The sequence below is a fragment of the Delphinapterus leucas genome, chromosome 11 (assembly GCF_059928025.1).
Source record: "Delphinapterus leucas isolate spDelLeu-1000000601 "Yukka" chromosome 11, BTC_Dleu_Yukka2, whole genome shotgun sequence".
Taxonomy (NCBI): domain Eukaryota; kingdom Metazoa; phylum Chordata; class Mammalia; order Artiodactyla; family Monodontidae; genus Delphinapterus; species Delphinapterus leucas.
Genome location: NC_143139.1, coordinates 55,551,257 through 55,576,701, shown reverse-complemented (window position 1 = coordinate 55,576,701; position 25,445 = coordinate 55,551,257). Strand labels below are relative to the sequence as shown.

The 25,445-nt window shown below is 42.2% G+C and overlaps 2 protein-coding genes across 4 annotated transcripts in view; one reads left to right on the top strand and one right to left on the bottom strand.

The window, feature by feature from the left end:
• Nucleotides 1–25,445, bottom strand: part of RAB3IP (RAB3A interacting protein) — a 190,231-nt gene that overhangs the window by 127,598 nt on the left and 37,188 nt on the right. The window lies entirely within an intron of this gene.
• On the top strand, nucleotides 63–24,541 carry LOC111173752 (bestrophin-3). Its single transcript, XM_089920062.1, has 5 exons — nucleotides 63–137; nucleotides 246–398; nucleotides 3,344–3,424; nucleotides 5,315–5,466; nucleotides 22,713–24,541. Exons 1-5 carry the CDS (start codon nucleotides 63–65, stop codon nucleotides 23,704–23,706), a joined length of 1,455 nt encoding a protein of 484 aa, XP_089776188.1. The 3' UTR covers nucleotides 23,707–24,541.

Here is a 25,445-nt window from a genome sequence, read left to right as displayed (position 1 = left end):
AATATTTATTACCACACCCATCACCTTAGTAAATCGTGTTTAATTTGTTTCTGGCTTAGGAAATGAACCGATTTCGCTCCTGGTGCAGCCTCTTATTTGGTTATGACTGGGTTGGGATTCCGCTGGTCTACACCCAGGTATCAAATCCTTGGCACGTGATTTTTCTTTCTACTTGCCCACTTTGGCATGCTGTCTCTCTCGGGCAGCCAGCGCTGTGCTCTCACTCGGGTTTCTCTCTGTTTCAGGTTGTCACGCTAGCTGTCTACACCTTCTTCTTTGCGTGCCTGATTGGACGCCAGTTTTTGGATCCCACCAAAGGCTACTCAGGGCATGACTTAGATCTTTACATTCCGATCTTTACTCTCCTACAATTCTTCTTCTATGCAGGATGGCTCAAGGTAGCCAACAGTCTTAGTGCCTGAGACCTGCTCTGTAATCTCTGTCATGTTCCAGACTCTGCACACTGATCCCTTACTGAATCACTCATTCATGAGTGAGTCAAAGGTAGATTTAACACTTAATAGCTCGGAGATGTTATTACTTTTCAACTGGGCATTAAAGTGGCAGGGATGTGGTGAGTACTGTACTGTAGGGGTCTGAAGCAGCTCATTTATGCAGACGCTACTCTTTTATGGCCACTGATTGTTTTAAGTCTTTGTGTGCTCGCATTAGGATTACAATAATGTAATTAAAGTAATAAGTGTACCTGCATCGATACTTTATACCACAACAAGCAACTAAGCAGAGTAAAAGAGAGTAAATAAGAAGCCTTTATCTCAGACTTAAGCATTAATATTATATTATTATCTTGGTTCTGCTCAACTCTGTAGATAGATAGCTTCTATCCCCTGAAATCCCACTAGCTGTGCCATGACATTAAATGCATTCCATTTTCAAAACCAGAACTGAGACTCAAAGGAATTCATCGGAATCAAAACCAGAAACCCCAGGATTAATGACAGTATTTGGTTTGCCAGGAAATTAAAAACAGGTCAGAGCAGTGAAAACAACTAGTCCAATCATCAGTGTAGAATTTTATTTGCTCCCACTACCATCTTCCCCCAACCCCAGATGTATGTAAAAGTGTCAGAGGCCTGATTCTTCCATCTCTTTTGTACGTGACAGAAAAAGATAAAAGACAATGGCTTCATTAAGTTAACTGAATTCTAAAGACAGTTTGAAGATAATTTTAATAAAATAGAATTTCAAATGTTTGACCTTCCAAACTGCCACAATGCATCGTCGAGGCCTTCCAGGTTGTGGAAGCATTTTCTCTGCAGATGCTTTTACTTTCATTGGTTTGAATTTTAACCAGGAAAAATAAATATGTTGGCACTTCAAGTTATCCTCCAAAGAGTAAAGGCATTTCCTTTACAAATGGCAAAAACAGTTTTAACCAGATGACAGTGACTCAATTATTTTTACCCATTTAAGACAGAGAAAGAGTAATAGAAACTAATAGCTCTCATTTCCCATTAGAGAAAAAAGTAGACTCTACTTCTATAAACACAAACTCACCACAATTGGCCCAAACACTCAATCACTCTGGTCTTCTATTGTCCTTTCCCCTGAGTTGTGCTGAGCTTTTTATTTTTCACTTTGTGTCCACATGAGATGTTTGGCCAGCCTGGAAGGAAGAGCCAGCAGTTCCTGCCTTCTGAAGTACTCTCTAAAATATTAACAGTCTTTTCCTTTATAAAATATTTTGAAGGCAAAATATGAAAAGACAATCTTAGCCCTATTAAGAGACAGGTAACCCTAAGAGAAGGGAGTTTTCCCACCCAGTGGACTGGATCTCAGTTTCTAAACAGTTTTGTCTTGACAATTCTAATATTTATAAATCTTTTCAAAGTGTGAAAACCCATCTTAATCTTATGAATGGTGTATTACTCAGTTGTTTGCTGGAAATGGAGCCTCCAAGTGAGTAAAGGATACTTTTGTGACATAGTCAATTCAGAAACATGGATATCATTTTTGTAGTTAAATGTAGACTCTAATACTATATGCAGGATGGATCCCATAAAAGTGAAATTCTGGATGTAACAAAAATATTTTCAGGACCCATCCAGTGGCCCATTTAATTTAAGGAAAACCCCAGACAAGAAAGGTAGACAGCCCCTTGGAACTTGCAATGAAGGACTCTGACAATGGATATTGCTGTGAGTGATCCAGGGGCATGGGCCCTGCCACAGGCTGTCCCTTAGAACAAAGGGATGTCCTTCTCTAAGTCAGTGGTTGTCAACAATGGCCACACATCAAAAACTCCTGGGAGCTCTACTCAATAATGATGCCTGGGCTCAACCTCACACCCATTACATCAGAATCTTGGGGGGTGGTGGGGTGCGGACCCAGCCATCAATTTTCTTTAAAAGCTCTCCAGGTGATTTTGATGTAGTGGTTAGACTTAAATCCTAAAAAAAACGTAGGTAGATTTTCTACCAAATAGTCTCAGAATCTAGGAACTCAACTAATCAATGGCGCTTTTGTTTTATACACTTGTAAGTTTTTTACATCTAGGCCCAATGTAAAACCACACACACACACACACACACACACACACACACACACACACGTGTCCAGGTAATAAAAATCAAAGGGAATTAATGAAAATAGAGACTAACAGGTGAGACATATTTGGCATATAAATCTCTCATCAAGAAAGCTATTCAGTTCAGGAACATGGTAAGAACACCTAATACTTACCAACTGTTAGAAGATATATGATAAGAAGTTACTTAACTTCAAAGTAACTTACTAGATAGCCATAAATCCTTTAAGGTAAAACTAAGTAAGAAAATTTCCAGCTTTATGACTTACTAGCTCTGTGACTCATTCATTTAGCAGTTATGTCCAATAATTATGAAATCTCCTTGTATTATTTTGTGAAGTCTTTCTTTACTGTTTAACCTTGCCCACATTTACATTTTATCTCATCACCTGGCCCTTTGTAAATTCTTTCAGAGCACAGGCTACGTACCCTTCAAAGTGCCCAGCACAGTGCCTATCACAATGCTTTTTTGATATTTGCTGGCTGATTTGTACCTGAGAATCAGTCATTTGGCTCCTAAACAGCCCGTGGCTTCTCCTAGTTGGGGCCTGCATTGTCACCAGCTGAATAGACAGAGTCTGTGGAGAGCAGACTCTGCAGGTGCATGACTCACGCTCTGAGTCCATTCTCACTGGCTGATAAATATCTGCATCTGCAGAACAACCCACTCTGCTCTAGGCTTCCTATTATGAAAGGCGACCCAAGGAAGCAGAGGGTGAAACCGGAATCCTCTTCAACCTTCGCTCTTAGTCTTCACAGCATCACGGCGGACTTATTCTACGTTCTCAATTGCAGGTAGCTGAGCAACTTATCAACCCTTTTGGAGAAGATGATGATGATTTTGAAACTAACTGGTGCATTGACAGAAATCTGCAGGTTAGAGGAGTTTTTCTTTCTTTTACGAACATTAATAATCTAAACAGACTCTGAACGCCGGCCCCTGAACTTGAGTGCTTTAGCCACAAACGAAAGAGGTTTGGCTATTCAGTATGTTGTTTCGAGGTCACGGGTCCTGGATCTCAGTTCCAGTAAAATTTAGTCCCTTTTTTTTTTTTTTTTTTGCGGTACGCGGGCCTCTCACTGTTGTGGCCTCTCCTGTTGCGGAGCACAGGCTCCGGACACGCAGGCTCAGCGGCCATGGCTCACGGGCCTAGCTGCTCCACGGCATGTGGGATCTTCCCGGACCGGGGCATGAACCCATGTCCCCTGCATTGGCAGGCGGACTCTCACCAACTGCGCCACCAGGGAAGCCCAGTTTAGTCCCTTTTAAATACAATTTCAAGCCAGTTTTCTTTGTAGGTTTCTTTACTAACTTTATATAGCCACTTCCATCTCAGTACAGATCAATATTTTAATTCATTCTTTAATCTGTTTCCTATTGCCACCTTAAAAAATTAACAATGACATAAAGTGGCAGCCACACAGTTCCCAACTCACATCATGTAGGTCCCTGCAGTCAGATGTCCAGCAGTTGGACACTGGAAACATGGGTCACACCAGCCTGTGTCTCAAATCTCCCTCAATCACACCAAATGGACCCCAGAGCCTTTACCCTGAAGCACTATTTCAGAGAGATTTTTCATGAAGACGCAGCATGAGAGAATTTTGCTTTTAGGCAAGACTCCTCAACCCATTCTCTTCCCTGAGAACTACAGGCTGAGAAAAGGGCTTCAACTTGCTCATCTGTTTCAAGCCCTTACTCAGTTTTTACACAAGTTAAAACATTTTGCTGTTGGTTCACAAACTGGCCCCAGTACGCAGAGGGCAAGGCAGACCGCTCCAGATTGGTAGATGGCAGATTGGTAGATGGCAGGTTTAACAAGCTAGGAACTTAATTAAGAGGCTTGTCTTCAGTGGATACAAGATGAGTAGACCTCCACACCTACCTGCCAGAATCCTTAAATTTGATATAGAGGCCTTACTGGGGTTCAGTCATGTATTCAGTCCAGATGGTCTCAACAGCACATTACTCTCTCAAGGTTGTGTCCTTGAAACAGCTCCCACTGTGGGAACAGTGGGCAGAATGTACATTCCAAGGACAGGGGAGAGGAGCCTCTGATTACTCTTGTCCAGCTCACAGGTCAACTGGCAGGTCACGACCTCTGTATTGAGCTCTAACAATCACATTGTCAGCCTGTTGAGGAGGAAGTGTAATGCCTACACCACTCACTCTTTGTAAAAATTAGATTTCCAGAGGATTAATAATTTATTCATGCATCAGTTTGTCAAAGTCAAAAGGAGAAGACCACTATAACCCTGAACAGTATAGGCTTGTTGATATATTTTTCTAAACAAACAAACAAAAATTCAGGGCACATAAGAAATGATATCAAGTATAAATATGTTTATGGAATCAATGAAATGGGATATTGAAATCTTCGGCTTCCTGCAATATCTGGGGTTATGTGGTTGCTGTCAGGAGAGCCACTAGACAATTAGAAAACTTTGAGCAAAGAAGAAAAAGGTGTCTCTCCTGCCTCCAGATAAGATGCACTCCACTCTGGGGTATGCGGCTTGATGAATCTAGTCTGGGCAGTTTTATGGCTCCACTTATCCCCATTGCCAAGTGCTCTTATGCAGTGAACGACATGTATAACTCTCTGTAGCAGCACTGGTTGAAGCAAATATGAACTAGAGACATTTGTATATTCACTCATTCACACTGTGCTCTATCCCATTCCAAACCCCAGCACCCACTAAACTTATTCTTTCTTTATAAATACAATTCACATCTGAATTATTCTAACACTATAATAATGATTTTAGGTCTCCCTTTTAGCCGTGGATGAAATGCACATGAGCTTACCCAAAATGAAGAAGGACATTTACTGGGACGATTCTGCTGCTCGACCACCGTATACACTGGCAGCTGCTGACTACTGCATACCCTCATTTCTGGGGTCAACAGTCGAAATGGGGTAAGCGCATTTTAAAAAATCATCAATATTTAGAAGAGAAGTCACTGTTCTGATCTTTTTGTGATGTGGTCCTGAAGTTACTTTCATAAGAACTCTCAATTATTAGTATCTTACAATGGTAGCCTTTTCAAATTTTCAGACATAATTAATATGTCCAAGAGAGTGAGAAATTAAAGAGACTGTAGTTTCTGATTTAAATATGGTGTGTGTGTATGTGTGTTTTGAGGTAATTTGCATTGCACCTTGCTTTTATACCACAGCAAATTTTCCAGTAGTTGTGAAACTATCCTCTGTCTTTCCTTCCAACTTGAAGAGTAGTTTACTATTTTAATTATACAGTTGTTTATTATTTAATTATGACTATCATAATGAAATGCATCTTAACAAGTATTTGTTGAGTATATACCATGTGTAGGCACTGTGTTAGACTATTCTGAGACAAGCAAGCCTTAAGATAAATTTTATCAAAACTGTTCTCTAAGATTATATTTTGATCAAACTGCCTTGTTTAGTATACAAGCCAGTGTCTGTTCAGTTGTTTTAACATAACAATCTGTCCCTATGTACTATGAGCTTTAAATAAAGGGGCTGAGGCCTGCAGTAAATCATACACAGTTCTTGAATAATTTTATTAAATCTGATAATGTATCTGATTTTGGAGAAACGTGTGAATGTGGGGAAGTTTAAGTATATTTGCTGAAGGCAGGCGCTACAGTTTCCAAGTAACTTAAAGAGAAGAGTATGGACAAATTTAGAAAAGTAAAAAGAGCCCCTCCAAAAAATTACAGAAAAAAGAAAAACTTCTACGGAGTTTTTCTTATAACTTTTTGGCAAAACTATGGTTCGTTTTTCCCTGAAGTCAGTTCTAAGCAGGTTTGTGAAGTGAGATCGTGTCTAAAGTTGCCACCTGTGACCTTCTTTCTCTTCCCCCAATACAGTTCAGCCCTCCTCTTTCTCTACTGTTAAAAAACAAAATTCAACTGAGTAAATTTTAAAGATCTTACTGCTTTACTCAACAATTCATGAATTGGGCAGCATCCAATCTAGCAAAGAGAAAGGAGCTTCAAGGGGCCATACAAGTGAAAGACTTGTGTAGGCAGAAGGGGGCAGGAAAAAGGCTGTTACACCAGGCAAAAAAGTGGGTTGGTTATTACAAGGTCACTTTCCTATAGGAGATGGCAGGGGTCTAGAAGGCAGACTACCTAAGCAGTGCTGATCAGGCAAATCCTGATTGATTGGTTTAAGATTCCAGTTCTGGAAGAACCGAAACCATGTCTCCGTTTGGTGACATGGGGCTTAGCATAAGTGACTCTATTTTGGGCCTGTTGTCTTGTTTTTAATACTAGTATGAGAATATCTAGCTTCAATCCTATCCCTATAAGGCTTTATTTTTAGCTCAATGTCTCCTAATCCTCAAAAATAATGGTTTGGGGTGCTCCTCCAAAATAACCTCTGAGGCTGAAACCTCTTCAAGACCCAAAGAAAAAGATGACTGAAAGTGGAATCTCAGGAATTATGGCAAATAATGAGATGACGCAGGAGCCAGGACGCTCACCTTGCTGCCCTCAAAGCACAGCTTGGTGAAGGTTGCCTACTCCTTGCTTCGGCTTCTAGATGCCTGCTAAGCCTGGGCCCCCCTGTCCAGGACCTCCTCCAGACCAAGGTACTCATCCCTACCCCAGCAGACTGCTCAGTCTCCATAAACAGTAATTTCCTGCTGTGCACTTCTCAGCCTTTTGTAATATTGGGTTGGCAAAAACGTTCGTTCGGTTTTTTCCGTAAGATGGCTCTAGTAGCGCTTAGTTGTCTTTAGTCCTCATTCAAAACAATTTTGTTAGGTTGTATTGTGACAGCTGTCATATCAGTGTGCATTTAAAAAATACTTACCGAAATTGGTGAAATTTTGTGTAGCCATTTTAATATTGAAGATGGAAGGAAAAAAGCAGCATTTTCGGCATATTATGCTTTATTATTTCAAGAAAGGCAAAAACGTAACTGAAATGCAAAAAAAAGATTTGTGCAGTGTATGGAGAAGGTGCTGTGACTGATCAAACGTGTCAAAAGTGGTTTGCGAAGTTTCGTGCTGGAGATTTCTCGCTGGACGATGCTCCACAGTCGGGTAAACCAGTTGAAGTTGATAGCAATCAAATCGAGACACTAACTGAGAGCAATCAATGTTATACCACGCGGGAGATAGTCCACATACTCAAAATATCCAAATCAAGCGTTGAAAATCATTTGCACCAGCTTGGTTGTTAATCGCTTTGATGTTTGGGTCCCACATAAGTTAAGCGAAAAAAACCTCTTGACCGTATTTCCGTGTGCAATTCTCTACTTAAATGTAACGAAAATGTTCCATTTTTAAAACAAATCGTGACGGGCAATGAAAAAAAATGGATACTGTACAATAATGTGGAACAGAAGACATCGTGGGGCAGGTGAAATGAACCACAAACAACCACACCAAAGGCCGGTCTTCATCCAAAGAAGGTGATGCTGTGTATATGGTGGGATTGGGAGGGAGCCCTCTATTATGAGCTCCTTCTGGAAAACCAAATGATTAATTTCAACAAGTACTGCTCCCAGTTAGACCAACTGAAAGTGGCACTCGACAAAAAGCATCAGGAATTAGTCAACAGAAAACGTATAATCTTCCATCAGGATAATGCAAGACCACATGTTTCTTTGATGACCAGGCAAAAACTGTTACAGCTGGGCTGGGAAGTTCTGATTCATCCACTGTATTCACCAGACATTGTACCTTCGGATTTCCATTTATTTTGGTCTTTACAAAATTCTCTTAATGGAAAAAATTTCAATTCCCTGGAAGACTGTAAAAGGCACCCGGAACAGTTCTATGCTCAAAAAGATAAAAAGTTTGGGGAAGATGGAATTATGAAGTTACGTGAAAAATGGCAGAAGGTAAAGGAATAAAAGGGTGAATATGTTGTCCAATAAAGATCTTGGTGAAAATGAAAAATGTGTCTTTTATTTTTACTTAAAAAACAAAGGAACTTTTTGACCAACCCAATATATTCTGCAGTGGCAGTTTCATGGATATCTGGCAACCTTCTCAATTTTGAAAATTAATAGAAGAGGTTTTTCTGTGAGTTTGCTTTTAGATCACTGAGTAAGCTTTAAACTTCCTCTCCACTCCTGTCATTAATTAATGCAAAGTATCTGAAGATCTGCCTTGTAAAAGAAAAGAGACCAGCACCATTGATAGGGCCGGGGAATCATCGTAATGACTCTATTTGGACTGCAAGTACCACTTGTTCTCCATTTCTAATGTCCATTGAATTGTTTTTGCATGATGGTTAAAATGATAATTTATTTTGATCCTCAAGATTTTTATCTTGATCTACATATTCATCCTAATCATCATAATTTTACATTCCTTTGCAAGTGTCCATGTGCTTTAGAAAGAATTAAAATACGTATTTCTCCTATTTCTAAATACAGAAACATAGCATTAGGAATTTACAAGACCTTGGAGAAAATATATAACCCAAATGATTACTGGGAAGATTAAACTAGATGGTAAGCATAAAAACACTCTAGATATAAATGTACAGCATTATTATCAACTAGTACAGATTTCTTATTTGTGGATGTCAAACTGAGGCACAGAAAGGTTAAACAAATCTAAGCTATTTTTCATATTAAACTAACCTTGGAAATTTGGGAAAGAAAATAAAATGCTTGAGAGGAAACCAGGAGGTAGGGTGTTTTAAGAATGGAGCAAAAGGGACTTCCCTGGTGGGCCAGTGGTTAAGAATCCTCCTGCTAATGTAGGGGACACGGGTTCTAGCCCCGGTCCGGAAAGATCCCACATGTTGCGGAGCAACTAAGCCTGTGTGCCACAACTACTGAGCCTGAGCTCTAGAGCCCACGAGCCACAACTCCTGAGCCTGCATGCCACAACTACTGAAGCCTGCACGCCTAGAGCCCGTACTCTGCAACAAGAGAAGCCACTGCAATGAAAAGCCCGCGCGCTGCAACGAAGACCCAACGCAGCCAAAATAAATAAATTAATTAATTTTTAAAAAAGAAGTAAATGTTCTAGGTCTAGAGTCACAAAATGTTAGTGAAAATAAACAGGTCTATGATTTTTAAAAATAAATAAAGACTCATCACCTACTTTAAAAAAAAAAAAAGAATGGAGCAAAAAGTTACCAGTTGTCAGAGAGAATCCTGTAGTTAAGATGGCCTATTTACTAGCAGGATGGACCAGGCACAGGCAAAGGCCAGGGTCTATTAGGGGAGGCTTTTCTGAGACGTTTAACTGGACTCTGCTAGAACCAATTGATCAAAGAAACAACTAGGCAAAAGCTCACTTGATCTTGACTTTCTGCATGAATGAGGACCCTAAAGGAGAGCCTCACAGTCCAGGAAAGGTCACTGCAGGAATTCAGGCTTTTGGAAGCCAGCATTCACAGGAATGCCCTCTTTGATCCATTAGTGTCGATTCTTTCAATGATTGTGCTATTAGACAAGATGTTTCTGGTTGCCTATGACAGAAAACCAACTTAAACTAACTTAAGCAACAAGGGGTTTCTTGGGTCACATTCAGAAAGTAGTCTAGCTTTGGGTGTGACTGGATCCAGAGGCTCAGATATGTCCCCAAGACCCGCATTGCCCTCCCTGTCCCTCAGTTCTACTTTTCTCTCCACTGGCTCAGGTTTCAGGAGGCTCTCCCCTCCTGACAGCAGAAAGGCAAGATGGCAGCCAGCAGCTCCAGATGTCCAACCCATCTTCTCAGCAAATCCTATGGAAAGAGCACACCTCCTTTCTAACTCTTAAAACTAAAGTACTGGATTTATTATGATTGGCTGGGCTTGGCTAACATGCCCATTCCTGAACCAATAACTATCAACAGGAAGACACAATATTTTAATTAGCTAAGGTTGGTTCGTGCATCCATCTTTGGACCAAGGAGTGTGGTCAGCCCCAACCAGCCATACGGAGTAAATGATACCTTAAGAAAAATCACGGTGCTATTACCAGGAGAAGGGTGAATGGTTTTCTGGGCTGGCAGAAACAATAGATGTCCTTTAAAATCTTAAAAGCTAATTCCCTAAGCATTGAATTGTTCACTCAAATACAACATCAATACCAAGTAAACAATCTGAAAGAGGCTCAGGGAAAAGGGAAGGTAGAAGTAAGGATTACTGTAGCACACGTGGTTGATGATGACTGAGCCAATGAGTTCTTTGCATTAGGATGAAGACTAGGTGTCAACATGGTATGGATGCAAACATTTCCGCGTTTGCTGCTTGATGCACATGAAAAATCCTTTCCTGGATGAGTTTTTTTATTTTCTTATTCTATTTAGGACATATGTTCCCAGCATATTTAATTCAGAAATCAGATTTGCCTCATCTTTTCATATCAATGTTTCAGGTTTGTAATCACAATTCCCATGACCCAGAAATTCCAAAATCGAGGCAATGCCCTTCAATAACTGAGCAAAAGTACTATCCAAGGGCAACCTGAGAAATTACGCTGCCTCCTACATTCTTTCACATTCAGCACACTACTCATTTCCATATAAAAAGGGAATTCCTTGGAGACAATTCCTTTGTTCTCTATATTCAGTAACATGGCCAAAATATTGCCCTATTTTCTACACATTTACCAAATATACATTACTGAAACAAAGTAATTCCCCCCTCTCATTTTTATCTCAAGTGCAAATTTAAATTATCACGTTTTTCCTTGTATCTTCACATGTGGAATGTACTCATTCATTTATTCAGGCAATATTTTCTTTTAGGGCCTAGTATGTGGTAGGTTCTATGCCAGATGCTACAGACAGGCAAAAACAAAAAAACACACCTTTTAAGCTCACAGACATAATGAGGAGACAAGTCACAATACAATGTGGTAAATGCAGCAATAGAGAAACGCTGAGAGTCTTATGGGAACACAGTGAAGGTACACTTCACAGGGTCTGGTGAATCAAAGAAGGCCCTTAGAGTTGGGGAGTCTAATGTGCATCTTTAAGAATGAATTTAGGGGCTTCCCTGGTGGCGCAGTGGTTGACAGTCCACCTGTCGATGCAGGGGACACGGGTTCCTGCCCCGGTCCGGGAAGATACCGCATGCCGCGGAGCGGCTGGGCCCGTGAGCCATGGCCGCTGAGCCTGCACGTCCGGAGCCTGTGCTCCGCGACGGGAGAGGCCACAGCAGTAAGAGGCCCGCGTACCTCAAAAAAAAAAAAAAAAAAAGAATGAATTTAGAGCTAGCACACAAGAGTGAGGGGATTCAGCAGAAGGTACATTCCAGGCCATATGAGCAAAGACAGAAAGGAATGATAGTGTATTCAAAGTGACAATTTTTAAAATTTTCAGCTTTTTTGAGGTATAGTTGACATATAAAATTATAAGATAATTAAAGTACACATTGTGGTGATTTGATATATGTATACATTGTGAAAGGATTCCCCCATCTAGTTAATTAACACATCCATCACCTTACATATTTATCTTTTTTTTTTTTTTTGGTGAGAACATTTAAGTTCTCTTTTAGCAAATTCCAATTATGCAATAGTGTTATCAACTATAATCACCATGTTTTAATTAGTTTCTCAAACCCTATTCATCTTATAGCTGAAAGTTTGTACCTTTTTACCTATTTTCTCCCTATTTCCCCCAACCTCCTAGCCCCTGGCAACTGTCTTTCTACTCTGTGCTTCTATTAGAGTAACAATTTGATATGCAAGCAGAAAAGCCAAGAAATGAATCTGGAGGGGGAGTTAAGGGGGGATTATGGAGGACTTTACAGCCTGAGTAAAGAGTTTCAGCCTTTTTCCAAAGCTATTAAATGACATGGTCACATTTGTGTTTTAGGCAGGTTGTCCTAGCAGCTGGCTGAAAGATGGATGCCTGGGGATAAGATCAGAGCCAGAGAGCCAGTGAGCAGGCTGTTAGTATAGTTTAGACGGGAGAGGATAAGGACCAGACTAGGGTGGCGCTTCCAGGGATGCGGACAGTGGAGATGGCAGAAGGGACAGATTCGAGAAAGGAGAAGGAGTGAAGTATGACGGGGTGGTTGGTAATGAACCAAGGATGATAGAGAGTAGCAAGGAGGAGCTGCTGAAAGGGAAAGATGATGAGCTTCCTTTTGCGTGGGTTGCCTTTGAGCCATCTGTGGGCAATTCACATGGAGCTGGCCAGCGGGCAGGGTGCACAGAGACAAAGTCTAGGCAGGGGGATGCATTTGACTGCTATCAGTACATGGGTGTGTTACAACCTAAAGAGTGGGTGCGGGCTTCGCTGGTGGTGCAGTGGTTGAGAGTCCGCCTGCCGATGCAGGGGACATGGGTTCGTGCCCCGGTCCGGGAGGATCCCACATGCCGCGGAGCGGCTGGGCCCGTGAGCCATGGCCGCTGAGCCTGCGCGTCTGGAGCCTGTGCTCCGCAACGGGAGAGGCCACGACAGTGAGAGGCCCGCGTACCGCAAAAAAAAGAGTGGGTGGGAGCACCCAGGAACCGTGTCAAGTGAGTAGGACAGAATACAAAGGGTAGAACACTGTCACTTAAAGGGTGGTCAGAGGAAAAGGAGTCCTTGAGAGAGAGCAGGAATGATCACTACAGGTGCAGGAGAATAACCCAGAGAATGCCCTATCATAGAGACCGAGGGTGGAAGTTTCAACATAAAGTCTGTAAAACACCATAGGAGTTTGCATTTTAAGGTCATTGGAGACTTAAGTGAGAGTGCTGAGCAGAAGCTAAATTGGGAGGCAAGGAGATCAAGATTGCCAACGAAAACTGTTTTCAAAATAATTTTATAATGGAAAAATTCAAATATATACAGAAGTAGAGGACAAACTATAATGAACCTCACGTAGCCATCACCCACTTTCAACTATCAAGTCATGGCCAACCTGGTGTCACCCATCTTCCCACCCACCTTTACAGTACCCACCACTGAACCATTGTGAAGCAAATATAAGCACAATACCATTTTCATGCCTAAAAAAAAGACCAAAAAGTCACAATAATTCCTTAACTCATTAACCATCCATGTACTATTTTTTTGAGAAGTCTGGACTGGGGGGAAGAAATAGACCAGACAGTATCCAATGAGACAGAGTCAAGGGTAATGTCATATTTTTTATTTGTTTTATAACATTTTAGGATGGGAACACCTCAAGCATGTTTAGAGGGAAAGAGGAACCTGCCCTCCCCACCCTACCACCAATCCTTGGAATTACTTTAACCATCTCTACTGAATTTCACTTTACCGTTATGCCCTGGTCTTGTCTGGACAGACCCATTAAGACTCCCTGTAGTATTTACTGTAGTTCTGTCCACTGTATGACTTAGCATCCCTTTTATCAGAGGTCCTACGGGGGAAAATTTATCTCAGACATCTGTGGGAAAAAAGAAAGTTTTGCCTCTTCTGGGTAACTCTTACACTATTTCTCTTACAGACTGTGAATTTTATAATTGAGGAGGGTCTTTTCATTTTGGCTGCTGAAAGCTGAAAACCCAAGTTGTAGACCACCTTTAGTCAGTCTGTGAGATTTTTTGGCATGTTTCTTTTGGTCTCATCTTGTTAGTGTTCCTTATTCTAGCTCTATCATCTTAGCCTAACTTTATATATTATTGCATTGTGTTTATTTGTATAAGCTACCTCAAATCCTTTATAAGATGAAGCAAGATGTAATAAAGAAATAAATTGATAACTCTTGTTGCTCTGAGAAAGGAACAAAAAAGGACAGGCAGAGTGAAAGGAGCTCCCTGGAGGAGAGGGAAGACACAGGAGCCAGAGGAATTGACAGAGAAGGGCCTAAAGAAGACATGGGGGGGGGGGCGGCAGGGAGAGAGGAGGCCTCAGAGCCTGAGCTGGAGGGAGGGAGCTGAAGATGGATGTTGTAAAGGGCGATGGGGAGATGGTGCCTGTTCAGCTAGTGAAGCAGGAACCAATGTTCTCACCACATCCAAGCATCATCATGTCTTAATCCGAAGGAAGTTATAACTAACAAAGCCCATCTTTCTCTGTTGAATCTAAGACCAAAAGCTTCTGTTTCAAAACAGCATTTTATCATTTCTAACACCAAACCAATGCTGAAGTTCCATCTCCCAATCTTTGTATGCGGCATGTTAAAAATCAACTTCAGGGAATTCCCTGGTGGTCCAGTGGTTAGGACTTTGTCCTTCCACTGCAGCTGGCATGGGTTCAATCCCTGATGGGGGAACTAAGATCCCACGTGCCACATGGTGTGGCCAAAATAAATAAATAAAAAGCACTCAATTAGACAAAATCAGCTTCAGAATGACCACTTTGAATGAAAAAAGGCCAGTTGAAAATCTGAACTGAGCACCCAGAATAGAAATGCTTTCATAGATATACTTGTCTTAAGCATTTAATAAACCATGTTAATTATTGTAATAAACTACCATCTCCATTTAATAAACCATCCTATGAATTAACTGAACAATGAAAAAGAATCTTTCCTATTTGAACTCTGTTCCCATTACTACACCTGAGATAATTTCAGTTGAAGCTCTTTAGTTTGTTCTTTGTCATAATATAGAATGCTTTCTGATCTGCTATTTTAATTAAAGAATCTTTTCATTAGCTTAACCATGGAGACACTAGTAACCAAGATTAAGAAAACACTCATAAGCAGCCAGAAGAAGAGTTGTCCAGAAGTTGCAGATCAGGAAAACATGCACAAGCCCTAAAATGAAAAAGGTCTTCTTTGGGAAACAGTGGACACTTATGCTTGATAAACCTCACTTAACCAAAACAAACCTAGAATGCTCAAATGCAAGCCAACATTGCTGAAAATAAATTTTTTTTAAATGAGGTCCTGGCCCAGCCTACCACAGCTAGCTTGAGGTAGAATGCTTGTCTTCACATTATAATATCATGAATTCCCTCCAAAATTCTTATTATTTTTTAAATACTTGGGATTATCCATTAGCACAGATTTTTAAGGCTCTGAGGAATGGAACACATGGAAATTAAAGACCTGAAGTCTCATAACTCCCTTTAAATCCTGTCTTGGAAATCCAAACAGCAATAATTCCTTAAAGGCATAGGAAAAACCCTAACAAAATATCCATCCACAACAGCTAAAGGATTCGAAATTCTGGAGGAGAGAGGCTGCAGCTGCTTATGAAGTAGATCACTTGAGTGTGTCGTGAGGGGTGTCTTCGTGGGGCTGGGCTCACTCTGCCCTGCTAATCTAAAGGCAGGCTCTCAGCCTGGCAACCTAAACTGCTGACTGCAGTCCCGTTCATAAAACACTGCTGTATTGGCCTTTCTGCCATGGTTCAAATATGTCAAAATTTCCTCACGCTGGTAGTGATCTTAAGGAATGGGTCTGTGAATTAAGGATCCACTTAACAAAGAGGAGTAATATTCAAATTTTTGTAAAAGTTCCTCCTGGTTGGGGTTGAGGAAGTTAAGATTTATTTGGTTCTGTGAAACTACAACCACATACCCAGAAATAATGACTTTTACGTATCTATCTTCATTCTCAAGGTCCTAAGAATATGTAGAAATAATACAGTAATTTTTTTGCAGTGAAACGTATATGTATTTAATGTGCACAAGGCATTTAGGATTTTACAGTACAGTCAGAAGTATTCTTAGTGATATAATACTTCAAATATATCAAAATACATTTTCAAGCAAGCAAAGGCTTTATTAAAGTGTGGTTAAATATACTTCTAGATGGATGTTTTATTCAGTAATCCCTTCTTAGCCAACTATATTCAAATATTTTAACTTTACAAGAAAAAACATAGTCTGATTATATATACACACACACACAAACACACACACACCCTATTGCATGCTTGTGCCATAAACAGCCAAAAATATCTCAAATTCTGAATCACTAACTTCAACAAAAACGTATTCTTGGAACATTGATTTTCACTTAATGTACCAGAAGGGAAAGGAGAGATGGAAACTCCCAAGGAGATGAATGTGCATTAAGTTCATAATTTTAGAACTTGCTCAGGGATTCTTTCATTTACCGGCATGGGGTCACCACTGGTGCTTAGTTTTCACCTTCTAAGTGGTATGAGAGGTATAGATGGCTTACTTTCCTTTTGTAACAAAACTCTCATAGGATACAAGAGTACGGAAAGGTGGGGACTTTAACTTTGGGCCACAATTTCTTTTTGTGACAGCCAATGGAGGCCAGGTGAGAATAATGGTAATGTGAGGCTAGATATGCTTGTTCTTTAACCAGATTTGCCATAATCCTTGGTCCAAACTATCAGAGAGGCAACAGAGAGGCAGCGGGTAGGTGGTGGCCAGCTCTCTGGCCTCAACAACCTCCACTGATGCTCCACAGCTTGAAACTCTTTCCTAGCTGGCGGGGCAGGGCGCTGGGGGAAGGGGCTTGGGGGGGAGTGTTGCTGGGTGGATACAACGTTCTATCCACTGGATTTTTCTCACAACACTCAGCCCGCCCCTCCCAGCTTAGCATGAGGGTTATTTACTCATTTTATAAATCCCTGGCTACAGCTTTGACGGTGATTCTGTAGTGCAGAAGGTTAAAAATTACAGTGTGTGCCTCTAATGGGTTTGAAGAGTACATTTTGCTTTGCCCATGAATAAAGGCTCCTGTACATGTGCCTCTGCCCCGACGGATTTTCAGGCAATTACTGGCTTCCTCCAAGGCAGCTGTCTGACTTTGAGTACGCAAGCAATTTGAAAACAATAAATCTGATGTGAGAAGTACAATTCACCGTATTAAGTATCATTTTCCTAAATTCCTCATTTCAGTTCTGTTAAAATGACCTATCATTGGAATTTAAATTGTCGAAATTCCACTTTAAAAGTGGCCACAGAGAAGGAAAGACAAGCATCATCTAGTTTTACTCTTCAGTCTTTGAAGCTCTATAGTTACTTGATCACACTAATGAGAAGGGGTTCCCTTTGCAAAAAGCTTGCTTTGAAAAAAATACATTACAGCCATCTTCCGCAGTCCTGTGTCCTGCCTCTTCTTTGTTATGGTAACAGGAGGTGACAAGTATTCTTCTGCACCCCTGAGCATCCAAGCATCTTTTCAAGAGGCCTTAATTAAATCACAGCTGCTGGAGCCCTCAGACATTAGTCATTGGCAAGGGAGACTGAGGGGCTGACGGTTTTGTAGGTGCTCAATAGGTATCTTGAAAATTGGAGGTCTTTCTTTAACACTTGAGATTGAAATCAGAACACATCCCAATCCTGACATCGATTTGACCTGTAGAAATAACGCATGCTCTCCCTCCTTCCAGACTCAACTAGAACCAACTAGCCTGCCCAGCTTAACATAATCTACTCTCTCTCCCGCCACGTACACTTCTCCTCCCTTTCAGAAATAGCCCAATACGTGCCACAACCTTTCTCATTCTCACTTTTTCTGCATTGATGATGTATATTGTGCCATAACGTTTACTGAAGGATTTGACAATGTCTGCAAATCGCACAAAAGACAATATTGGGAGGCAAGTCAGGGCAGTCCCACCACCTGACTGGCCTTATCTTCTTTCTCTCAAAAAACCCAGCTTCCTCCCATCCTTATATTTCCCCTCCATCTACTAAGTACCCTAGTCTCATCAATAAACAACTGTTGTAGTCATCCCTTCCAACATGTTAATTGTTAGGTGGCGGCTTCGAGGTGTAGCAGCATTTTTAAAGGACATGCTTGAAGGAGAAAAGGGAGTGACCTTCGGACAGACACTATTATTTCCTCTAACCATGCGTAGTCGATGATGATTTGGAAACCATCTCTGAAAGTGTGCCAGTCATTGACAGAGTCCTTTTTATATCGTCTACTTTTCAAAGCTTTTCCACGTATATTATTCCTTTTGAACTTCCAAACGCCCTTGCAAAGCAGGTAAAGTAAGTATTGTTGTACTCAAGTATGATGCTAAGCCACAGGGAGGTTAAGTGACTCTCCGAAGGTCATACAGCTGGGGTCAGCCTAGGCAGCGGTAAACCTGGCTCTGCAAGCCCCCGAAATAAATCATTCTCCTCACCACAGAGGCAATTCTCAAATTCCACCTGCTGGACACTAATGGCTGCATGGCACTTTCCATGTACGTCCTCCGGTCTCTAATTACCTGCCTATCTCAGTCTGAGTGAATTCCAGAACATCAGACCTAGGTTTTTCAGCTGATCTTCTCTAAAATATAGCAATATAATGAGGGTGCTTACATTCTATCATACAATGTTTCTGCTATAATTGTTTTGGGGCATTTTAAGTGGTGTTATATTTGGGCCTCAGGATTGTACTAATCCTATACTAAAGGTCTTTAAAAATCAAATAAGGGGCTTCCCTGGTGGCGCAGTGGTTAAGAATCCACCTGCCAATGCAGGGGACACGGGTTCAATCCCTGGCCCTGGAAGATCCCACATGCCATGGAGCAACTAAGCCTGTGCACCACAACTACTGAGCCCTTGTGCCACAACTACTAAAGCCCGCGCGCCTAGAGCCGGTGCTCCTCAACAAGAGAAGCCACTGCAATGAGAAGCCCGCGCACCGCAACAAAGAGTAACCCCTGCTTGCTGCAACTAGAGAAGCCCACGTGCAGCAACGAAGACCCAACGCAGCCAAAAATAAATAAATAAAAATAATAAAGTTCCCTTTAAAATATAATAAAATAAAAATCAAATAAGGAGGCGCAGAAAGTCTCAAAGGACCTAAAAGTTACATCCTTTCAACTGGGAAATAAATAATCTTTAATGTATTCTATTCTGCATGTTTTCAGCCTTAAACCATTTTGTCCTCAAACCTCAGTTTCTGCTGTCATATTGGGAACCAGAGAAAGGAGATGGGTCTTGTGTGTTGGCAATGAAACCTCCATCACAGAAACATTTGGAAGAAAGGTCATTAGGTCTGTCACGCTGGGGAGTTTCACTTCTGCACTTTGATAGCGTGAAGAGCTGGAGGACTTCCTTCATCACTCCAGCATGAGATTCATAAAACTGCCCCCCTCAGATCACAGACCACCAAGTGTTCTTCCAAAGACCCACTAATGGGTCTTTCTGACTAATGGTGTGGAAAGTTCCCAAGCCATTGAGATTATCTCCTCTTTTTCCCCTTTAAAAACTTTCATGGCCAAGCAGAATCTCCAGAGCTGGTTCTGGGACTCACGTCTGCCTTCTCCCCAGGTTGCTAGCCCCCTGATTTTTTTTGTTTTTTGTTTTTTGGCCGTGCCACACGTCATGCGGGATGTGGGATGCGGGATCCCGACCAAGGATTGAGCCCATGCCCCCTGCAGTGGAACAGCAGAGTCTTGGCCACTGGACCGCCAGGGAAGTCCTTCTCTCTTTTCGTTTTCCTCTTTGTTTCATTCCTATCAATATTCATTTTATTTGCTTTATTTCTTAATAACCCTTTAAAAATGTTCATCCTGCCAAGACCTGTCTCTTGTCTCTTGATTCTCTCCTTTGCCTTTCCCCGTTTTCTTGTTTTTTTTAATAAATAAATTTATTTATTTATTTATTAAAAAAAAAGAAAGAAAGTAAGTTCCCAAAAGTTCCCAAAAAGTTCCCAAAGTTCCCAAAAGTTCCCAAAAAAAAGAAAGAAGTTTCTTTGGATAAGAAAAGAATGTTTCTTATCCAAAGCATTTCTGGATGAGAACATTCAACAGTGTTGCTTTCCATGTAGCTTTTCCCACTTGGACACGACTACCAAACGACACAATTCTAGTTATGCCCTCCACTCGCAAAGACAGCCCACAGCTGCCCACTGCCTCTGGGGGAAAGCCCTAATCCCTCTACCTGGTATATAAGACTCTTCATGACGCAGTCCAAGGCTACCAGTTTTATGCCTGACACTATCCTGTACGCTAATCCGAGTATTTCCCATTCCTCACAAACACCTGAAGTTCCCTGCTGTCTAATTTGCTCAAGTCACTTCTTCCACCTGCAATATTCTGTCCCTTCTCTGCTTATCTGTTTCCTTTGCAGTGTCAAAGACCAGCTCAACAACTTACTTTGCCCCCAAGTTAGCTATTTATATGCATGCCTTCTTCCTCCTTCTAAATTATGTTATACAGGACTTAATGCAACAAATGTGTTCATGGCAGATGCTCAATGCATTTAGCTGGCTATGTGGATAAATCTCACGCGTCCACAGGAAGGTGCAATAGGACCTCGTGGCAGTCTCAGAGGCAGGAAGGTGCAATAGGACCTCGTGGGCAGTCCTGCCCGACGTCGGTGGGTGAATCAGTAGAACATCAGCAAGAGCACTGGCCTGTTTGCTCTCTGCAACTGGTTTGTTTTTCTCCAGTGTGTGACCCAAGGCCTTAATCCTTTGCCTCAGTTGAGTGCACATATCCACTACATCGGTGCATAGTAAGAAAGTTTTTTCCTTAGGGTTCACGAAGTTTTGAAGTAACAATAATACAAACATTTTTTTCCTAGAAGATTTTGTCATTCTCACAAGGTTGTGTGGCTTAAAGAGTAATTAAGGAAGGCAAATCCCAAATAAAAAGTGAAGATCCCAAATGGAGGACAGAGGCCTGTCCTATAAAGAGACACTGCCAGCTCCACCTCGGATTCCCAGAGCACATCCGGCACAGCAATCTTAGTGACCAACTGCTCTGGTGTCCTCCGTAACGAAATGGGTTCCTGAAGTGTGACTGGAGATCTGACCTAATGAAATGCAACAAGCAGCGTCACCAAGGCTGCTGAAGCATGAGTCTGCGTTTCTCAAGTCAATGTAACAGAATCCGAGCCGTGAACAGTGGAAGGTGGGCCAGAAGGCTATCTGGTAGCCAAGGGCACTGCCGAGGCTTTAGAATAACAGCACAAGGTTGTAATCGAATGCTATCCCAGGACATTTAGCCAGTTAATCATCTCAATCATCCATCTTTTATTCATAAACATGGAGGAACAATGTTTTCTTTAGCTGCTCACTTTGCCCTTTCAGGTTACACCAATATTATGCTGTTCCAAGTTTTCCCTTTATGTCCCATAAAATGCACCTGGTTAAAGCATCTTGTCACCATGGATGTCAGTGCGAACACTGGACTAGGCTGGCCTGATCACGGGCAGGGCTTTAAGCATTTTTTCTTGGAACTTCGTTAAGACTGTATATCCACAGAGATGTGAGACAAATAACCACAGAATCTGAGGCAGTAGCCTGCCTTACTAACCAATATCCCTTACTGTTTTCTCAGTTATCCTTTTATTTCAGCCTTGAAGGAGAAGATTAAAAATGGGAGGATTATTTGTTTTATGTCTCAAATGTTAAAAATTCAGCAGGATATTCTTAGCAATAACAAATCCATCAGACTTAATCACCCGTGGAGCCCAAGTGCATTGCGAGTCCACACCACCTTCATGGATGTACTCTTTCCCACAAGTACAGAAGTGCAAAGCATGGACCAGGAATGTCAGCAAATGACCTCTGGGCAAGGACTGTATTTTACACATTATTTTGCCCCCGGGCTCTACCTCATCTCTTGACACCTACGTAGCAGACTTTATATAGAAGAGATTAAGAACTAAGGCTCTGGAACCAGACTTCTGGGTTTAGCCCTCACTAGCTACATAGCCTTAATGAATCTCTCAGGGCCTCAGTTTCCTCACCTGCAGAATGTGAATAATAATGATACTAACATACACGATTACTGTGATAATTGAATGAATTAATACATGGAAGGTGCATAGTCAGTAAATGTTAGCTGTTGTTTGGACTGTCTTGAATTTAGCTGTGATCCATTGTTTTGGGGGGTTATATGGGTCCTGGGAAAACATGACTTTAGTTCACCTGTAACAAGGGAGAAAGGACACATACTATATCTTTTTTTTTTTTTAACGTCTAAGTCTCTAGATCAGTGATTCTCAAAATATGGGCTGGGGACCTCTGGAAATCACCAAGAACCAAGACCCCAAGACCCAAGTCCTTAAGGTCAAAACTATTTTCATAATAACATGAAACTTATCTGCCTTTTTCACTCTTGTCCTTTTGTGAGGGTACGGTAGAATTTTCCAGAGGCTATGTAGTGATGTCATCACTTAGTTAATGGAATGAGTGCTTGCACATTCTTGTGCTTTTTCATATTCCTCAGTCATCATTTCTCACACAGTAAATAGCAATAGCTATAACCACATAAACAAATCTCGCCAGGGTACTCAGTAATTTTTTAGAAGTTTAAAAGGGTCCAGTGACCCAACAGTTTGAGAACCTCTGCTAGATTATCTCCAGTTAAAGTCCCCCTCCCTCGTCCCTTTCAAAATCTGTAATGTGAAAATACCAAACTCAGTCCTTACCTTTGAGCCTCTGGCCCCAACACAAAGTTAGGCCCCTGAAGCTGCTCTGCCTGCATTTTGTCCTTGTGTGTTTCAGGCTGTCGGGGTCTGACCTGCCTGGCGAGGACTGGCTGTGGGATTACGAGAAGCATGGCCATCGCCGCTCCATGATTGGAAGAGTCAAGAGGTTCCTGAGCACCCACGAACGCACCTCCAGCCCCAGGAGGAGAAGCTACAGGAGACAGGCCAGCGACACGTTCTTACCCCCGGGTGACCTCAGCCCAGCCAGGGACCTGCCGCACGTGCCCTCGAGAAGTCCCCACCATGCCTCAGCCACCTGGAAGCACCCCTGCACCCCAGAGGGGAGCCCCAAGCTGCACGCCAGCCTGGGAGAGCTGCCCACCATCCGACAGGCCAGCCTGACGCCACCGTCCAGTGTGAGGGGCTACCCCACCAAAACGCCGCAGGTCCCTGAGGTACTGGTCACAGCAGCCGAAGCGGCAGTGTCCAGGGCAGAGGATGACCACCACGACTCCACTGCCTCTCTCCAGAGCTCTGACTTCACTGGCGTTCAGCCGAGCAGGACTGCACAGCAGGAGGACCCTGTGGGGTCAGTCCCGTTCCCCTCAGAGAAAGGGGCACCTTCTAGGGACCCCAGTTCCCAGACTGTTCCAGCCAAAGCTGAGAGAAACCTCCTCCAGTTTGCCTCTGAGGAGGACCCTCATGAGAGTGACAAGTCCCCAGAAAGGTGGAGCCTCCCGAGGTTGGTGGAGTCCAGCCGCACCTCCCTGGCAGGCCTAAGTCCGGATCCCGTGAGCCCTGAGCCAGTTCCTTTACCTGACACAGAAACATCCTCAGAGACCGGAGGAATCAACATTGTGGCTGGTTCTCGAGTCTCTCCTGATGTGCTGTATTTAATGGAAAACCTGGACACCAAGGAAACGGATATCATAGAGTTTAACCACGAGCAAACGGAGGAGTCACCCAAAGGAAGGCCAGAAAGTTCTAGGACCTGGCTCTAGCCTAGATTCTTACTTTCCCAAAAGTTCAAGTATTAGTTCCAGAACATACCTGGGGGCTGGTCAATTTTTTTTTTTAAATGATCATACCGTATAAGCTACTTAAAACTTTGAAGGGCATTATGATCCTGACTTTTTGAGACCTGAGAAAATCAAACACATTCACGCCACCCACTACAAAGTGACTTTCATGGAAGTTACGCAGACCACAGTGAGGTATCTTAACCAAATAAGGAACCTTAAATATATAAATATATACGCCTTATAAATTCATAGATTGTTAGCTTTGCAAAGGGCTTTATAGATCATGGTCCAATCCCCTAGTTTTGCCGATAGAGAAACAAAGGATTCTCTCTTCCCTTTTTTTTTTTTCCCTTTCTTCTTTTCTTCAGTTATAAAGACAGGCAGATGGATCATACGATGCCTCAAAAGCCCCTTCCTAATGCTGATTCCTTGTTTGAGGCTTTCTAACCATCCCACTCCACTTTCTATAACTCTTATCTTTCCTAATTCTTAAGCCTCATCAGCATCAGAAAGCTCCACCTCCCTTCAATTTCCTTTCCGACCTCCGACCTCCCGGACTTCATTTTTCTCTCTTCCCCCTTTATCCCCTCATCCTATTGTTCTTCTCGTCCCCCTCGTCTTGCTCCTTCTCCGGTGATTCTCATCCGTCCCACCTTTCAGGCTGTAACATTTTCTCCTGCCAACTCTGCTGCTTACTTCTTGCCACGGTTTTAAAAGCACGAGGCATTGGCAAAGCCTCCTACAGAGCGATCAAAGTGTCAGTAAATGCAGCCGGGCTCCTCCCAGCCTCGAGGGAAGGGGCATGGGACCTGCTGTGTCCCCCATGCCCTCTCAGCCGTGGCCGTCTCTCTCTGCCTCCACTCTTAGGTCTTGAACACCGGAGAAGCCACGAGGGCATGAGACCTGCATAACCAAATGCTATGGAACCAAATAACAAGGTTTCAAACTGTTTCACTCAGACTCTTAAAGAAAAATCCCCATCGTGTCATGACATGGGACCAGTTACTGTGTCTGCCAGGTTGTTTGGGATGAAGTAGGGTATTGGAGCTGGGAGGTTAAGGGGGTCCAGGACTGTATCATGGGGATGGGACATTGACTAACTTCCTCCAAGGAGTTCCTGGGTGGCTGTTTGTTGGCAGCTCCCAACTTTAACTGGAAGGCCATGCTAATGAGTGCTGCGCTCACTATTTCTGTCATATGATGAAGCTTGACTAGGAGCTCAAAAACAAAATAGCCCTAATTGCTACCACTTATTGAGTGTTCACCATAGCGTGTAAAAACAGATAATCCCACTAATCCCCACAGGAATCCTATGAACTGATATACTATTATCTCTATTTTACTTTATTATTTTTTAGAAGAGTCTTTCATTTCTCAATGTTAGTTGTTATTCTTTTATCCAAATAATATACCTTAGCAGACCAATGCTTTCTTTATTATTATTTTTTTTTTTGGCCGCGCGGCAGGTGGGATCTTAGTTCCCGACCGGGATCGAACCCATACCCCCTGCAGTGGAAGCGCAGAGTCTTAACCACTGGACCACCGGGGAAGTCCCTATCTCCATTTTAAAGATGAAGAAAACAGAGGCTTTAGAGAAGTAATTTGACGAAAATCACATAGCTAGGAAGTGGCAGGGCTTGGGTTCAAGCCCAGGTTTATCTGACTCAAGAGCCCACACTCTTGTCCAGTGCACTTCGACAATGCTGTGCTCTCTGTAG